Here is a 17,427-nt window from a genome sequence, read left to right on the forward strand (position 1 = left end):
TAAAGTCAAAGGGCCTGTGACAAAGTTTAAATGAATAGTCCGCTGATATCAGTTCCTGGTGGTGCACCAGATGCACACACATTGCCAGATATTACACAACAGAATGTCTAATTTACATGCATACCTCCAACATGGATCACACAGACACTCTTTCACTCTCTCACACACATTTACACTGTAGAAGCCAAACTTTCTATTTTCTACATCTCTGTTTTCATGCAAGCACGCAACTCATTCTTATTGTCTCCTGACATGAAACATTAATGAAGCACAACAGGTAGGCCATGCTATGGAGGGTGACTCCGTTCATATGGATGATCTCTGGAGCAGTTTGAAAGCATTTCAGCTATAATCCGGCAAAAACTGGCACTACCACCCCCTGCCCCCCTCGAGTGTGAAACTCAACAGTATCTAGAGCTGTTGTCACAATGTTCCTGATAAGATGCTGGCTGCCCGGACGAAGGCAAACCCTGTGAAATATTTTCTCAGTTTTGAATAGCCTATGTGATTTAAAAGTATAAGAATAACCAACCCCCTCATGATTACAAGGACTTTAAGAAGGCACGAGGGTACAGATCATTTAGTTCCTGCTGATAACAGATTGTGGTACAGCTCATTTCAGACAGACTGAGAAGATTAACAATGGTACACGATAGAGAAACTAAAACACAATCGGGTGCTGACAGCTGAGCAAAAACATCATCATCCTTCTGTCGCCTCGACCCTCCCACACACATACCATTTTTGTATCTCTTTTTAAATTACCTATAACTTAAATCAATAATAACAATATTTTTTAAACAATGCAAACTAATAAATGTCATATAAGCCACATAAGCAAGAAAGACTTCTTTTATTGTCAGAAAATATTGTCTCCAAGCAACCGATTTTTAATTTAAATGAATTTCCTTTCATTTAATATGATCTGTATTCTGACAACACAAAACATGGCAGTACATTTTAAAATAAATGTAAAGTTTTTAAGTTATTTAAAATGCATAAAATACATCTCTTACAAAGAGTATTCAAAATCAACATCACAGATGTTAAGCAGCCATTGATAATGATATTAATAAGATATCGTTAACACAAGAAACTATATTTTACATGCAGAGGTGATAAATTAGTACTTCTAGTACTAGCATAATACTAGACAAATATATGGAATAAAAAAACAATGGAGGGTATCTTTCCCCATATTTTAACTCTCAGGGTGCTTTCTGGTCCTTGTCAAGAGAAATATCGCAAACAAAGTGAAACTGGCCTGTGTTGTGGATTTAGGGGAACAGCACAGAATTCTAGAAAGGATTAATTTTAAAGGAGGGGTCATCTAAGGGCAAATCACACTTCTACATGAGACATGGGAGGGTGTGTCTTATTAGTAACCGTACTCATGAATGACATCAGCCAAATAACTGTCATTCAGCAATTCCAGTACAGCGCTTACCGTTGGGTGGAGTTTCCTTATCGTGTTAAACAACGGAGAGAGACGATTCCATTTATGGGTGCCCTGAACTGTTCATTGAGGCAAGAGCATGTCCATCTGTGTGTGCGTGTGGCCAGTGTGGAGAGTGGAAAAGCTGTAGTTAATTTCCTACAGGGAGACCTGTTCCTTATCCGCCGGCTTTCATTAACTACAAAAACTACAGTGATTCTGCGAATTCTCTGAATGGCGTCAGCCGAATCTGTTCAGCATCAGCCTCGGGAACTATTCTGCAGTTGTTTTGTGTCAAACTAAATAACTGCATTTTGATTCACAGGGCTCCAACGAAGGGTTTCCCAGCTCTTTGCAAAACAGTCAGGGGATGCCTGTAAGATTTCACTTTACTTGACACAATTAGTTCATTTTAATTGGTCTACAATGTCATCAAACAGACAACCTCTGGGTTACAGATTATAGGGGCTGACAATGATGACATAATATGCTCTCACCAAGAATCCATTTATATATTTTAAAAAATACAGCAAAATAATACTGCAAAATATTTTTAATGCAAAAACACAATTGTTCTTATGACAATAAACCTAAATTTTTTTTAGCAGTCATTACTCTAGTCATATGGTCCTTCAGAAATTCCTATTAAACTGTAATAATTATTGATTTAATTTGTACTGCCTTTAAATTCATGTGAAAACATTTTCAAGACTCATCTATGAATAGACATTTAACCATGTACCCAAATAAAAAAAAAACATTTTGTCACTTGTTATCAATAAATAAATACCTGCTTATTTTTTTCAGAACAAATAGATTCTATATATTCTACATTCATTTCTATATTCACACTTACACTTAGCAAAGTGGAATATTTTATATACAGCACACAATAAGTTCATCTGTGGTTAATTAAGCCAAATGCAAAAAGTCTTAATCAAACCAGACTCCAAACTTCATGCAGTACTGAGTTAGTGAGCAGTGACTTGTGGGTAAATTTGTGTCCTTTGGGTATAAACTCTCCCTGTAATTTTGAATTACTTTAACGTTTATGCCAAAACACTCGATTAGGATTTGGACTATCAGTCGACTGTAGAGGATGAGTTTACAACAAGCCCTACACTGACCTACAACATTTTCATATATGCTCTCATTAATCTTTCACTCGGCCCTTCAAGCCGCTCCATTAGACAGATGGAGAGCAGATACTGATGCATCACCATGGTGACGTTTCTCACATCAGAATATCCTAGAACACTCACACAGAAATAACAACAGTCTACTTCCTGTTTGATGATGATTAGAATGATAGATATGTAAAGATAGATGCCACATTTGACTGCTCGTCGTTGACACAATACCCTCTTTCACTCCTAGAGATTTTACTGGCAAACTACCGTTAAGAGATCTTGTGTGAACAGGACCTTTTTAAAAATACAGGTAAATATGTTCTGGGAATTTGCTGGTCAGAAAAGTTGTAACAATACTGGTGAATTACTGGTAATCTCCTCTGTGATTGCAGAACGACGTTACTGGTAGGAGCATGTACAAACTCTGTAAAAATCACCGTCCTTTATTTGAGATGTTAAACCCAAGTTCCTGACTCTCTGTGGTCATTAAAAATCCCAGGATGTCTTTCGAAATTTGCCCATTGGCCTCTGACCATCATGGCCTCCTAACAATCCAAATATTTACTGATTGACTTCATCATTCGGTCTCCTCTCCACCAGTAAGCTATGGCACAATATGGCTGTCCTCACATCATCCAGGTGGATGCTACATGGTGGATGAAGAGACCCCCATAATGCTTTGAAAAGCACTATATAAATGTGAGGAATTATTAACATTATTATTAACAGGCAACGTAGCTGTACCTCTTACTTACAGCGGCCCATAAAAAGATGCTAATAAGTCATCTACCTATACATATCTATGATTTAAATGGCGGACGATGAGGAAGAAGAGACATAACAAGAGGGTTTCTATGGAAACACTGGAACAGAACTTTAATGCACAACTCTCATTGAGCTGCTGCTCAATGAGGTTACCAAGGAAACACTGTTTTCACCCCCTCCCCACCCCAGTTCCACTCATACAGACTCAGAAAAGGCATCCTTGTAGAAATGCTTTCAAATCACTTTTCTTCTTCTCACAGCCCCAAAACAAAACCAGAACCAACAACATAAAGGTTACAGGTTCAATGGAACTGAAATATTACAAAACCAAAAGCACTGCAGTTATTTTTTTTTCTTTCAATAACATAATTATATCACTAATATCTTTTTTTTAGTGTCATCACTGTGGTTTGACCCCAGAATGCATGACATCAGGTAAAGAGAAAAAGGGAGGTTGGTTCAAAAATAATAAACCAAAAACGTCCAAAGATAAACAACTCAAAAAAAGTTTGACTGAGTCAGTGAGTTGTGCTGTGACATCACCACGTTTTCGCCCTCTTCTCCGATTGAGAATCCTCCTCGTCTCCTGAGTCCGAACAAGTCCGTTTCCCAGAAACACTGGAGATCTCCCTTCCAGAGGGCTCCCCCTGGGTCTTGGAGTCACCAGGGTTCTTATTGAGTTCTGACCCAGAGCATTCTGGGTGAATAGAGTCTGCATGGTTCTCATCTGCATGTGGACGTCCGTTAACCCCAGCTGCTGTGGCGCGACTGCTGAGTGTCACGTTTATTTCCTCCACAGCACTTAACTCTTCCCCGCTAGTTCTCCCTCGGTCCGGTTCCTCCCCTGACTCTGCGAGAAAGCCCACTCGAGATTTCGCCCTCTCCAAAGGAGCATCACCAGCTGAGAAAGAGGAAGTGAAGCGCCGTCTACTTCTGGACTGCATTTGTCTGTCAGATAAGTGCGTAGGACTTGAGCCGTGTCCGCTTGGTTTATCTTTTCCACGATTCCTGAAAGGCCGGCCTTCGTCGCCTGAGGATGAAGAGGGTGAGGACGGATCATGGATGGAAATGCTGGGGTAGTTTGACGAATCTGTTGCGCCGTGAAGATTGTTTGTGGAGTCTCTTCCTGAAACGCCCATGTGGCGCCTCCACCTTGCTGCGTTGCGCTGTCGCATCCTGCTTCTGCGCAGCTCCTCGTCTACACCGTCCGTGCTGGAGGAGGAGCTAGAGGACGAGCTGGGGGAGGAGCTAGAACTGGAGGCCACGCCTGCAGAGGAGGCATGGCTAGAAAGGCTTGAGTTCTCACGTGGACTTGGAGATCTGGGACGGGGCATAGGGTCCAACCAGAAACCGCTGGAATCGGAGTCTTCGTTCACAAGATCTAGCAGAAAAGCAGACGCACGCGGTCTCGTACGACTCCTCTGCGAAACGCTCCTATCTTGATCGGCCCGCTCGCTCCCGGATGCATCCGGACCAGCCAATGAAGATGAAGAGGAGTGGTCAGAGTCGCTGTGGTGAGCGGCAGATACAATAGCAGGAGACCGAGGCGTGGAGCGTGTGGAGCGTGTAGACCGCCGGGCTCTCGCGTGCAGCTGTAGAATGGCGCCCTCGCTCAAATCGCTGTCCGAGTCCGAGCTCCACCCCTCAATCTCTCGCCGAACCAGAGAGTCGAAGAAAGCCATCATCCGGGGGTCTTCCTGCACTGATTGGCTGACGTAATCATGTGACAGGCCACTTCCGCTGTTGAGGACCAGGCTTATGTATTCCTCATGAGTGTAGAGAGAGCGAGACTTGTCCTCCACCAGGCCTTCCAGATCACCAACACTATCCGGCTGCTGATAAGGACTCCACACCTACAGAGACAAAGGGTGTGAATTAGGCCCATTTTATATGGAACAGGCATTTATTTAGCATTTTTTCCATTTTAAGTGACTTTCTTTTTAAACATATACACTCTGTGTGTGTGCATATATACTACTGCTACTTCTATTATTAAAGTATAAAATAAGTGTTGGGAATAAAGAATGGGTATTATTTTAGTTTTAGGTCAACATTGATGTTATTATAAAGATATTATAATATAGTAATATTATGAATATATTAAACTATGATTGTGCTAAAGAAAACTATTTTATTTACTTTGTGTTGAACTGACCCTTTTTCCCTATCTTGTATATACCTTTTTCTTTTTATACATCAGGTAAAAGGTTATAGTAAGATTACAAATATATGTCATGTCTCAAAGCTAGGAAGGAATTAACATTTACATTAAAAACTAAACAGACATTTTTCCATTTTCAAAATTTGTTTTATTCCTTACTGTCAATAACAGCGACAAAATGATAATTAATCTCATTACTATAATATAACATCTCTTACACTACCGTTTAAAAAGGCAGTTAAGACATTTAAAATATATTTGAAAAAAAAAAGCTCTTTTTTAAAATATTACATTCATAAAAGAATCCTGAATTTAAACATTGAGAATATTAAGAAATGTTTCTTGAGCATATTAGAGATTTTTTTTCTGAAGGATACTGTGACACCGAAGACTGGAGTAATGGCTTTGCCATCAGAAGAAAAAAATCAGTTTTAAAATACTTTAAAATAATTATTTTTTTCATTTTAAATAGTAATGAAATTCACAAAATTACAGTTTTTACTGTATTATCGATGGAATAAATATAGCATTGTTCAGCATAAGAGAATATTTAACGTCTAAAATATTTATAGACTACAAACGCATTTAACATGCAGCCAGTGTGAAAGCACAACGTGAGAGTCAGCTTTTGTGGTTACGCTAGCTTTTCTTACTCACTCATACGTGAGTGTGAAACATGCCTTAACGCCCCAGAAATGTTCAAGAATTATTACAGAACCGAATGTGTATAAATCACTGTAGCCTCTTCTATGTCTGTACAAACACAGCAGATGCGTCTCTGTTTGTGTGTTACAAAAAAACATGCCATGCTGGTCTCTGACATACTTGACTCTTGAGTTTAGTGAGCAAGAACAGGCCCACAGTGTTCCAGTGTTACTCAACATCTACTGCGTGCCAAACGAGATTTCACAAGAACCACCAGCAAAAGTACAGTCGCACGCAGTCTCACAATAGCCCATGACAAGACTGAAGAAACCAACTCACGTACAGCATGACAGCTGGATAACAACATTGAAAAAATGGAGACCTTGTGGTCATGATGACATCGCAACAAGTAACCGCTGATTACGCTATACTTTTTAGGAAGCTACAGTTGTGAAGCTGTAACTTTCTGCTTCATATTAATACAGGCAAATAAACCGTGAAAGGTCAGCAAGACAGGTAAAGTGTGAGATGGGCAAAAATCATAGAGATTCTGTGCCTTCAGGGTTTTAGGTGTGTCTGAATCAGCGACAGCAGAAATTCATTTAAAACTAAATGTAGGACAGACACAAGTTCAGACAAGATGATCTTTCTAACACACGCAGGATCTTTTCTTCCATGTGTGTGCGGCAGGTCTGTTCGTGTCAGGCAGAAATAGTTTACCCAGAAATCATATTCTGTCCATTTGTTCACCCTCCAAACCCGTATGACTTTCTTCCATGTAGCAGATAAAGAAAACATTAGGGATGGTTATGCCGCTCTCTTCCTCAAACTCTAAATGAATGTCAACAGATGCTGTTCCAAATATCATAAAAATGCAACCTAAATGTATCACAAAAGAAGTTAAAATGCCTTTGTGGGCTGTGTTCGCAAGTTTGTGCAATGACCAGACCAAAATTTCTGTCAATGATAGCATTTTTTATAAAGAAGTCTCTTATGCTCACCATTTATTAAAATAATATAAAAGTCGTTGCTGTCACTTTTGATTAATTTAATGTGTTCTCTCTGAAAATAAAGTAGTCATTTATTTAAAAAAATGAGACTGGAGAGCTATAATAAAGGGAAAGATATTTATAGATCCAACCGTCCCCATTATTTTTTACAGTAGTATAAAAAACTCAGAGTAAACATCTCTTTTTGTGATCCATTAAAGAAAAAGAACAATGATGAGTAAATGATAAATGATAACAGAATGAGTAAATGATAACAGAATGCAAAACAAAATTATTTTTGATGAACTCTCTCTTCTGTTTAGTTTGTTCTGATATTCAATGCGTTTATTATAATGTCTGCATAAGAGTCACTAACCTTAATGACTTTTTCCACCCCTGAGGAGCAGATCATGTACGTGTGAGGGTTAAAGCGGACCTGATTCACGATGGACCGATGACCTTTCAGAACCATAAAAGCCCCGTTCACCACTCGACCCGGACCTCCTGTCGAGACAGAGAGAGAATGAGTCCATAAATAATAATAACATTAGACACGGTTAGCCTGTGCATGAGTGTCTGTGTTTACCTGCTTCAGGGTCATTGGGAATTCTCCACATGTAAAGGTTAAAATCATCTGAGCCAGACAAGATGTACTGAAATGACATAGAAATATATTATTACAAAAACATTATGTTAGAGAGTTCTAGAGAAATATGACAGTCTTAAAAAAATGTAAATTAAATTAAAATTAAAAATGTAATACATATAAATGTATATAAAATAAAATATACTCTCTACCTATACCATTCAAATATTTGTGAAAAATGATAATAATAATAATTAAATAGTTTATTAAGCACCAAATCACCATCTTAGGATGACTTCTCATCATGTGATCATGTGACATTGAAGACTGGAGTAATGGCTGCTGAAAATTCAGCTTTGGCACCAAAGGCATAAATGACATTTTAACATAGAACACAGTTATTTTAAATTGCAAAAAAAATTTCACAACATTACAGGAGCCTTGGTAAGCATCTACTTTACTCAACAAAAAAAATCCAATCCAAATATTTAAATGGTAGAGTATAAATAACATAGAACATTAACTTTATTTATAACGGGGGGAAAAAATAGCTAGTTTTTTTTGTAAGGGGAAGTTTTCAGACACATTTATCTGATTTCTGAAAACAGTTTTGAGTAAAACAAACACACTGAGCTGTGCGGATGTTACAGACAGTTTAGGGAGGATAATCCACTGTTCTGTAGACGGAGGTGTAGGACAGTCAGACAGAAAGAGAGAACAGAAACAGCTGGATAAACATACAAAAATCCAAACAGAGAACCCAAGAGACCAGAGCGCACACAGACACACAGACAGACAGAAGAGCATCTGCTGAGCTTTAGATTCAACACTGATAAAACAAGCTTCTACAAGCCATAACCCAACATTCCCTCACTGAACATACCTGAAAACACACACACACACACACACACACACACACGTCCACACGTCCACCAACCCACAAACATGTACACACATGCACATGAAACCTATCCTGCGCAATCACTGATTAGTCAAATACACTTTTATAATACCCACTAACAGATGTATTGAAAGTGACTAGTTAAGTTAGTCAGTTGTTCACTCTATATTGTTCAGACAGTCAGACAGATTAGGTTTATTAGGCATGGGTCATTGAGAGATTTAGTTAATTCTGTCATCTAGTGGTTTCTGAATAAAAGATGTGAGTTATCCCCGAGTTAACCAGTCAGACTGGTGTCTGATGGACAGGAACTCAAACCAAAATAATGAAGGACCCAAGCGGCCATAGTCAAATCAGCAGCCTAATAAAAGATGATTTAGTGTACATGGAACAGGTTTTTTTGGTGTCTGCCATGTTAAGATCACTTTACAAGCGGAGTACAACTTCCATTTCACCCTCCTTATTATCAAAATATTGGTAAATAGTGAAATATTTACTATAATATAACAAAAATATTTGAGATTTGTTTAAAAGATTGTCTAAAGATTTGAGACATTTTATGTGAAATTGGAAAGAAGTCTGACCAGGAGGTGCTGACCAGGCTGCATTTATTTCAAATTAATTTGAAACACTATTACAATTTAAATAACTTCGTTCTATTTAAATATATTCTAAAATATATTTTTTCCTGTGAGGGCAAAGCTAAATTCTCAGCAGCCCTTGGTGCATCATCTATCAAAAAGTGGTAAAATATGGTGATTTGATATACAACCTAACTCTCTACTCGAGTAAAAAAATGTATATTGAAATTTATATAGATTTTTTAACGGTAGTTTTTAAGGTTTTTTTCTGCAATTTAAAATGAATGAAAGTCTCACATAGTTCTATTCATCTAACCTGATCCTGGTCTCCAGCAAAGCAGCAACTCTTCATAGTACAGGAGTTGAAGTAGCCCTGGTTATCAAACTGGAAGCTGGGCAGACGAGAGTGGAGCTCGTACAGGACAGGAGGCAGACGTCTGCGCAGAGCCAGCAGCTGCGTCCCCATGCTGTTGAAACGCACACTCATGGCACTCTGAAGAGACAAACTCCCTCCGTACCGCAACAGAGAACTACAGCGCAGAGAGAGAAACATCAACAACAGAGGAAAGCAGATTATTATAAAAGATCATTATTCAGATGCGTGTTATTTCGGGAGATATTGTCTATAGCGATCGAACTATGAACATCTTTACGCAAGCTCTGCTGTCCTCTGCTGGTCTCAGGCAGTACAGCAGACAGCTATGATGATGTAGCTGACCTTATAAGCTAGACAGCAGTCCATATTTGGACTGAATCAAGCGTTCAAGCTTTTACTGGACATAGTTCAGCAACTTATAAACACAGTTCTCGGTAACACTTGATTCTCATTAACCAATTGCAGCCAGACATAGTTGTATAATGACACTAAACTGTTTATTTGAACGACTATTTGTTGATGGCAGCTAACTGTTACCTTCATATACCTCATGGCCCTCTGCAGTCTATTTACATATTTAGTAAGCAGCTGTGCAATAACCAGGAAAAAAATACAGTTAACAAGTTAGTACCTGAAAAAACCCATTGAGTGGAAATGTTTGGGTTCAGTAAGATTATTTTAATGATGTCTCTCTTAAACTCACAAAGAATACATTCAATTAAAAATACTATAAAAATAATAATAATAATTGTAAATATTACAATTTAAAATGATTATTAATACATTTCCATATCATTTTTGCCATTAAAAATACGTTTTTGCCTAACAAGCAGAATTGGACTTTTGTCAATATCATAGATGCACATGTAGAGATAGAAATTATTATTTATTAGTTACTTAAGACCTGTGGGATTGCTTGTAATAAAGATTTAAATGCAAAAGAATAGGCATGAGAGCCAACTGTTTCTGTCAGTGGTAATTTTGTTAATATTTTTGTGATGACCTACTTTTAACGTAAGAAAAGTACGCTACAGGCTGTGTTGAAATGTTTTGCAAAAAGCTTGAGCGACTTAATATATAAATCTAAAAGTAAAATGCATTAAATAATACATTGTTTATATTTATTGTGATTAAATGCAAACATGTCGATAAAAGATTGTATTATTGTACAAAAAAAGAATCATTAAAAAAAGATTTGACATTAAAACTGAAGTAGCAGATTAGTAAAAATCAAACCTCCCTTGAGTTACATACTACTACTTATTGTTAAGATTTCAAACTCATACTCCAAAAAATGAATTAACATAGAATTTATGGTGCTCTATCACGAAATTACTGAATGAAAGTGCTGAGATCCCTCTCAGACTTTCTTTTGATAATGTCTTTTAGACTTTGGAAGGAAAACGTTAGAGTGATTGAATGTGATAGACTGTGACAGAATGTTTTTAGACAGATCTTCATCTCACCTGCGGGGTTTGCGGATGTCCCACAGTCCCACCCCCTCTTTAGAGTTAGCAGTGGCCAGCAGACGGGGTTCTACAGGGTTAAACATCACGCTGTGGAGCGCTGAGGGGTAGTTGGCCAAGCAGAACGGCTCTAGAACACACAGCAGAATTACAGTGACAACGGATCTAGAACAGTTCAGGATTTAGGTGTAAAAAAAATCAAAAAAAAAGACAAAAAAAATCTAACAAAATTATCATGGGTTCCACAAAAATATTAGGCAGCACAACCTTGATAATAATAAGAAATGTTTATTGAGCACCAAATTAGCATATTATCTATTTCTGAAGGATCATGTGACACTAAAGTGATTATCCTTTATTTGTCATTAAAGGGGTCATATGATGCAATTTCCTTTCTCTTTGGAGCGTTACAAGCTGTTAGTGCATAGATAAGATCCCTAAAGTCTCAAAACCAGAGATATCCTTTAGAGAAGTTATGACTTGTCTACACCCTCATTTTAAACGGCTCTTGTCTACATCACAGAGTGGGTTCATGTTTACGCAAAGAAAGAAGGAAGAACTATTATTCTCGCTGTAGTGCTTTGTTGTGAAAGCGAAACTACTTTCTTTGTGCTTCCAAAAGAGGACAAAGCTAGATATAAGTGATCGAGTTGTATTTACAACATTGTTCCAGAACATTTCAACACAAGTATTATAGAGTGTTCAGCCCATTTACAGATAACAGATTCCTAAAACGTGCAGAGCAGTCTATGCTGGCTGTGCACAAAGAGTGCGAGTCAGAAGCACCAGGCTGTCCTTGCAGAGTTGTAATTGCCTCACTTTATAGCCTCTACGTAAGTTACAGTTCCTTTTTTTAAAAAAACCTGCTACTTACTTTTGAAGCGCAAGTTTTGAGCAGTGAAGTGCCTTTTGTTTGTCGTTTCTCTGATCGCAAATGCAGACATGGTGTTATGTTTACAAGACGCGATGCAACACAATGTGTAAAAAGACAGTACTAAGTCATTATAATCAGTAATTATGTCCCCACTGGATGCAACAAATTCCTTATTTGTAATGGATTTTATTGTTTTTGTGTCATAGTGCCGGGACACAGCATCACATAGTAATGCCAAACACTTGCGGCATTTGGCCAATCATAACGCACTGGAAAGCAGGCCAATCAGAGCTCAAATTGCTTTTTTTAGAACGATGAGCTTTGTACATATCAACCCATTTCAGGAAGGTGAGGCTCAGAGAAGAAACAATGTAATTATGTTAAAAATAATGTTTTTTAAAACTTAAACTGCATAAACGCATTGCATTACACCAAATAATGTTCTTTTTAGCAACATCATATGACCCCTTTAAAAATGAAACTATTAAATGTGTACCTCCGTGTGGCGGTTCTCGTGTGTCCCATATGAGAACTCGGCCATCATCAGACGAGCTGGCGAAGACGTTATCATTCACAGGACTGACGGACAGACCGTACACAGCATCATCATGCAAAAAGACATTGAGCGTCTCTCCGCGTTCTACGTCGTGCAGTATCACCTGCTCATCATTTCCTGCAGGGACAGACATCAGCATCAGACATTTGATCTCCCTTCTGTTTCAGCTGCAGCATCACAAACCCGAGCAGCTGCTTGTTTTACCTCCTGAGAAAACGCGTTTGTTGGTGCTGTCAAACGCCAGGCAGAAGATGTTGGACAGGTGCTCTCCCTTCAACTTGATTGGTTTGGCTCGTGAGTGTATTGCTTTCTCCATGTGCCACAGCAGCACCCTGCGGTCATCTCCACCTACAAAACATATTAATAGATTCACCAGAGATATGTTTCAGCATCACTCTCCCGAGGCTATGAATGTAAGGTTATATGTGCACAATCTGGCTGTTTTACAGACGCAAAAGAAGAGTTTGGGAGGCCTGTTCTCAACAGAGAAATTCATAGTCGTGATAAGAAACATATCATAAGAAACATATGTAGCCCGCTCATTACATTACAGCTGGTGCTAATATCTAAACGTGATAAAGTTGCACTCAGTGAATTCATGAAGAGTTTAGTTTATTGTTATGAATAACAATACAGATACTTTAATCTGTACTTTCATTGTTAATTTTTTTTATATTAGTAAAATAATGCACAGCCTGGAGACTTAAAGAAAAGCTCTAATGATGTGTTGTGAGTGACAAACTTGAATGGCAAATCTAAAATATGAATTATGTCCGCAAATGAAATTATGAGCCATCTGGAAAATACCCATTTGTATGAAAGAGATTTAGGTGACGGGCTTAAATTACAACAATGACAAGTTTCCACATGCCGTTTTAATCTTAAGAATTTTTTTTTTTTATTAAGAAAGCATTCAATTGATAAAAAAAAAAAGACTGTTGCAAATAAATGCTGTTCCTTTACGCATTCTTTTAAATAAAGGCATCCTGGAATAAAATATCAGGGTTTACACAAAAAATATTAAGCAACAGAACCGTTTTCAACATTGGTAATCATAAGAAAAGTATCAGCATATTACACAGATGTCTGATGAATTATGATCGGAGCTTAGCATTACAGTAATAAATTTCATTTTAAAAAAGGAAAAAAATAATTGTAATATTTCACAATATTAATCTCTTTACTTTTGATGAAATGAATACAGACTTGGTAAGCAGAAGAGACTTCTTTCAAAAACATCAAACAATTCTTACAAACCCCAACCTTATGAATAGGTCTAGTCTATTGTAAGACTATACAGATTGACATGTTTTATTTATATAGGTGGACTAGAGAACCTGTTGCATCTGCAACAGTATCTGATGCACAAAATGAAAGTGAAATTTCTGGGTTTTGAAATTAGTTTCACTGTGAAACTAAAGCAAAGCTCATCTACATTTCTGCACAAAACTAATATATACATTCTCTTTTCAAAATCCTTTCTGAGTGATTTGACCCATGGATTTACACGACTTTTCTAGTCGTTACTGGATGCAATTAGAGGTCTCTTTTAGCTTATAAAATACTTAAGTCCAGCATTGCTAGAAAACCTTTCCAGGCCTTGAAACCACAATTTTAATATGGTATGTTATTTCCTGGTTTCCAGGTCAGGAGCACGGGATTCGCCACGCTGCACACGCCTAATGTAAAAACTGTAAATATGGAAGTGCAAAAACATACAAAGGACTTGTAACAGGAAAAGATGCGTGAAGCGAAAAGAATCAGTAACAGCTGCAACCAATTAATGAGTCAGCAAGAAAGAGTCCTGACTAAAAACATTTGAGGCCCTTCTACAGTCTGAACCACCTACATGCACGCACTTAGTTTTGTTAAGGTGTATCTGGCTCGCATTTAAAAAGAACTAATAGTGAGCTACTAGTGTTAAACACTTCATACTGATTTCAGCCTGGATGGGTGAAGTTTGTGAACGTGTTAGTTTACATTTTAGGATTCATTTCTAACAAATCAAACAGACTGCATGTTGGACAGGCATTTTTTTTCCAGTGTGGCTACTACGGCTGTTAGCTGTTAGTGTTTAATGTCTTGCCAGTTATGGCAAGGTAGATATATTATTGTTTATTTTATCAGAAATTACTTAGTAAACTATCAGTAACTTTAGTGTTTTGCAATAAGGCTGGTCACGTGATGTCAACATGGTTACGCCCATAAAGGGGCGACCCACTTCGTGCAGAATAAAAAAAAAGCCCTTTTTTTAAAAGACTGATCTTCATCTCATGTGGATGTGCATTATGTAATCCAGTATCATTTTAAATGGCATTACTCTAACCATTGCGCTCATCTGTGCAAAACTTTTTTTTTACACTTGAGTGCACACTTAGCACGTTTACATAATTCTGACAGAACACTCAAACCTGATTTTTTGACAATGCCCGGAAAAATAAAACACGCACGCACAATCTAGAAAAAGTAAAGACGTCAAAGCAATCCCGTCAATGCACGTTTTCTTCTGCGTGTCTGTTCTCTGCTCCCGTCTGTCTTTCTCTCGGTGACCCACATTAGTAAGATCAGCGTGCAGAACCGGAGGATCTTACCGGACACCAGCCACTGGCCTCCATTGTTGGAGAACTCGATGGCGTTGACGCAGCCGAAGTGCCCGAGCATGTCCTTCTTATAGAGGCTGGAGCAGCCGGCCAGTCTGCGCCGCTGGAAGTCCTCCTTTAGCTGCGGCTGTCCGCCGATCGTCCTGCGGGAGAGGAACCCGACGGCGCTCCGCATGCCGCAGCCCCGCACCTTCTTCATCTCTCCTCCGGTAAACGAGTCACAACGCCGCCGCTAGAGTGTCCCGGCCGTCATGGGCTTGAGCTCGGGTGTGATTCGGTGGATTGTGGTTCGGCTGGAGGATGTACCGTTACATGTTTGCTCGGTAAAGCCTAAAAGTGCGCAGCAAAAACAGAAGGTTGTTTAGAGTCCCACCGACCGCCGGCACTTCCTGCTCCGGTGCAAGGGTGATGACGTCACAAGAGCGGCTCGCGAACTCCCGTACTTTCTGATACAATCTTATATCTTTTCGGTTTATATCATTTGTGAACACTTGCACTTGTGCTGTGTTTTTTTAGGTTTTATTGTTATTAAAAAATGTAACTGTGTACATATCTATTTAAGTATTTATTTGTTTATATGTACGTTATTATCTATCTACTAAAATATGTATTCTGGTTAATTGTGACATTTCGTTCCAGTCATCTCAATGAAAGAAGCCGTCAACTTACCTGGAAATGTTACCCCCAGGAAATTGGCCAACAAAAATGCTGCAATCAAATCAAATCAATCAAGCAATCAATCAATCAATCAGTCAATAAATTAAAATCAAATAAACCATTCAGGACAATATAAGCTTACTTTATCTAGTTAACAATATATTTAAAATATTTAAAGTAAATTAAATAGAACATATTAAACAAGCACATTAAAATAAGCTGTTTATACAGGGGAAAAACTTTATAACACTTCATATAATAACAAATTATTATATTAAAAGATATTTTTCTTTTTCAATTAATTTACTAAAATAAATATTATACATTTATTTAGATTCAAAAGATTTATATATAATTTTACAATAATGTAAAGATTTTATTATTTATAATATGTATGCAAATGGAAACAATATTAAATCATATTTTATCATTAGACTTTATTCAAACGTAAAGACATTAGTAAACCTCTTTACTCTTGATAAATGTACTCGTATCAAAAAAAGAGCGATGTAAAATCTATTCAGATTCAAACGCATTCTGATTAAAATGTAATCATGTTCAATTAAACATTCAAATGCTTTTGGTATTCTATCTCGTGATTTAGAGAAAATATTAGCAGAGTTAAAGACTGTAAGTCTAGTTCTGAATTGGTGCTTCGTGACTAAAAGTGCAAAAATCGAATATCGACTTAATATTCACTCAACTATAAAAATGACAAGCAGGGAGCGAAACAAATTTTAGTGTGTGTAGTTTTATTAAATTCCATAAGGAATTACAGTGGTAGTATTTTTTTCAACAGTTTTTCTTACAAATACAAATTTATCTGAGTAATTCCCCATAACTGGAGCACAAGTTTTAAATTAAAAAGCTAAAAGTTTTTTAAATTATTATTTTTTAATAAAAGACAAAACAAAACTAATACTAGTGGCAGGTATACATTTAAACAGCAAACAGACAGTTCTTTAGCGCAGCTTTAACTATAAGCTGACATCATCGGCACAGCTCCTTACAGACTGTGTATGATAAATTATGAACCTATTACGGTCTGGACAAGCACGAAATATTTCCATTAAATTGCACCAAAACCTCTGCTGACCAGAAACAGAACGAGACTGACATCATTGCACATGTTTAATTATGGGATGGTTGGATTTGTTTGCTTTGACATGTTTTGGCTTTCTAAGGAGCAAGTGAGGCACAGTATAATTTGATTTAAAACTACTCTATATGAGTAACGAGGATTAAACAATCTCACCGTCTCGCGAGGCAGAGACAAAGAGATAGTTCAGAGCCTCGCTAAAGGCCTTATGAAAAAGGCATGTCTAATACCTTTATAACACTGAGTCATTAGCATCTACACGTGCTCATGTCACCTACAGGCAGGTATACTGTATGCATACAGGCTGTGGAACACTAATTCTTATGCTACATTTAGTGAGATTAAAATATAGTGACGTATGTATGTAGCTTGTATTTTTTTTTTTTAGTGTTCACGAAACATCTACAGGTCATTTCACCCCAAAATCAGAAGAAATGCTTTTTTGGCCATCATGTTTTTCTAAATTGTGACAAATAACAGTCTTGTTACTCTAATGTATGGATGTTTTGTTTCCAAGTTTGCTGCTCAGTTTTCCCAAAAGTCATTATAGTGTTTTTGTAGTTTTTTTTTTTTTTAACCAACACTTTTCAGTAAGGTTCAGTTTGT

The 17,427-nt window shown here is 37.5% G+C and overlaps 1 protein-coding gene across 1 annotated transcript; it reads right to left on the reverse strand.

The window, feature by feature from the left end:
- Window positions 1-1,970: 1,970 nt before the first annotated feature.
- Window positions 1,971-15,670, reverse strand: dcaf5 (ddb1 and cul4 associated factor 5). The gene is made up of 8 exons (XM_043254761.1): window positions 15,057-15,670; window positions 12,670-12,813; window positions 12,406-12,582; window positions 11,036-11,165; window positions 9,510-9,723; window positions 7,712-7,778; window positions 7,502-7,629; window positions 1,971-5,183 (listed from the first exon to the last, which is right to left on the reverse strand). The coding sequence occupies exons 1-8, from the start codon at window positions 15,262-15,264 to the stop codon at window positions 3,870-3,872; spliced, it is 2,382 nt and encodes a 793-aa protein (XP_043110696.1). The 5' UTR covers window positions 15,265-15,670; the 3' UTR covers window positions 1,971-3,869.
- Between the last annotated feature and the right edge of the window lie 1,757 nt (window positions 15,671-17,427).

The sequence above is a fragment of the Puntigrus tetrazona genome, chromosome 13 (genome assembly GCF_018831695.1).
Source record: "Puntigrus tetrazona isolate hp1 chromosome 13, ASM1883169v1, whole genome shotgun sequence".
NCBI lineage: Eukaryota > Metazoa > Chordata > Actinopteri > Cypriniformes > Cyprinidae > Puntigrus > Puntigrus tetrazona.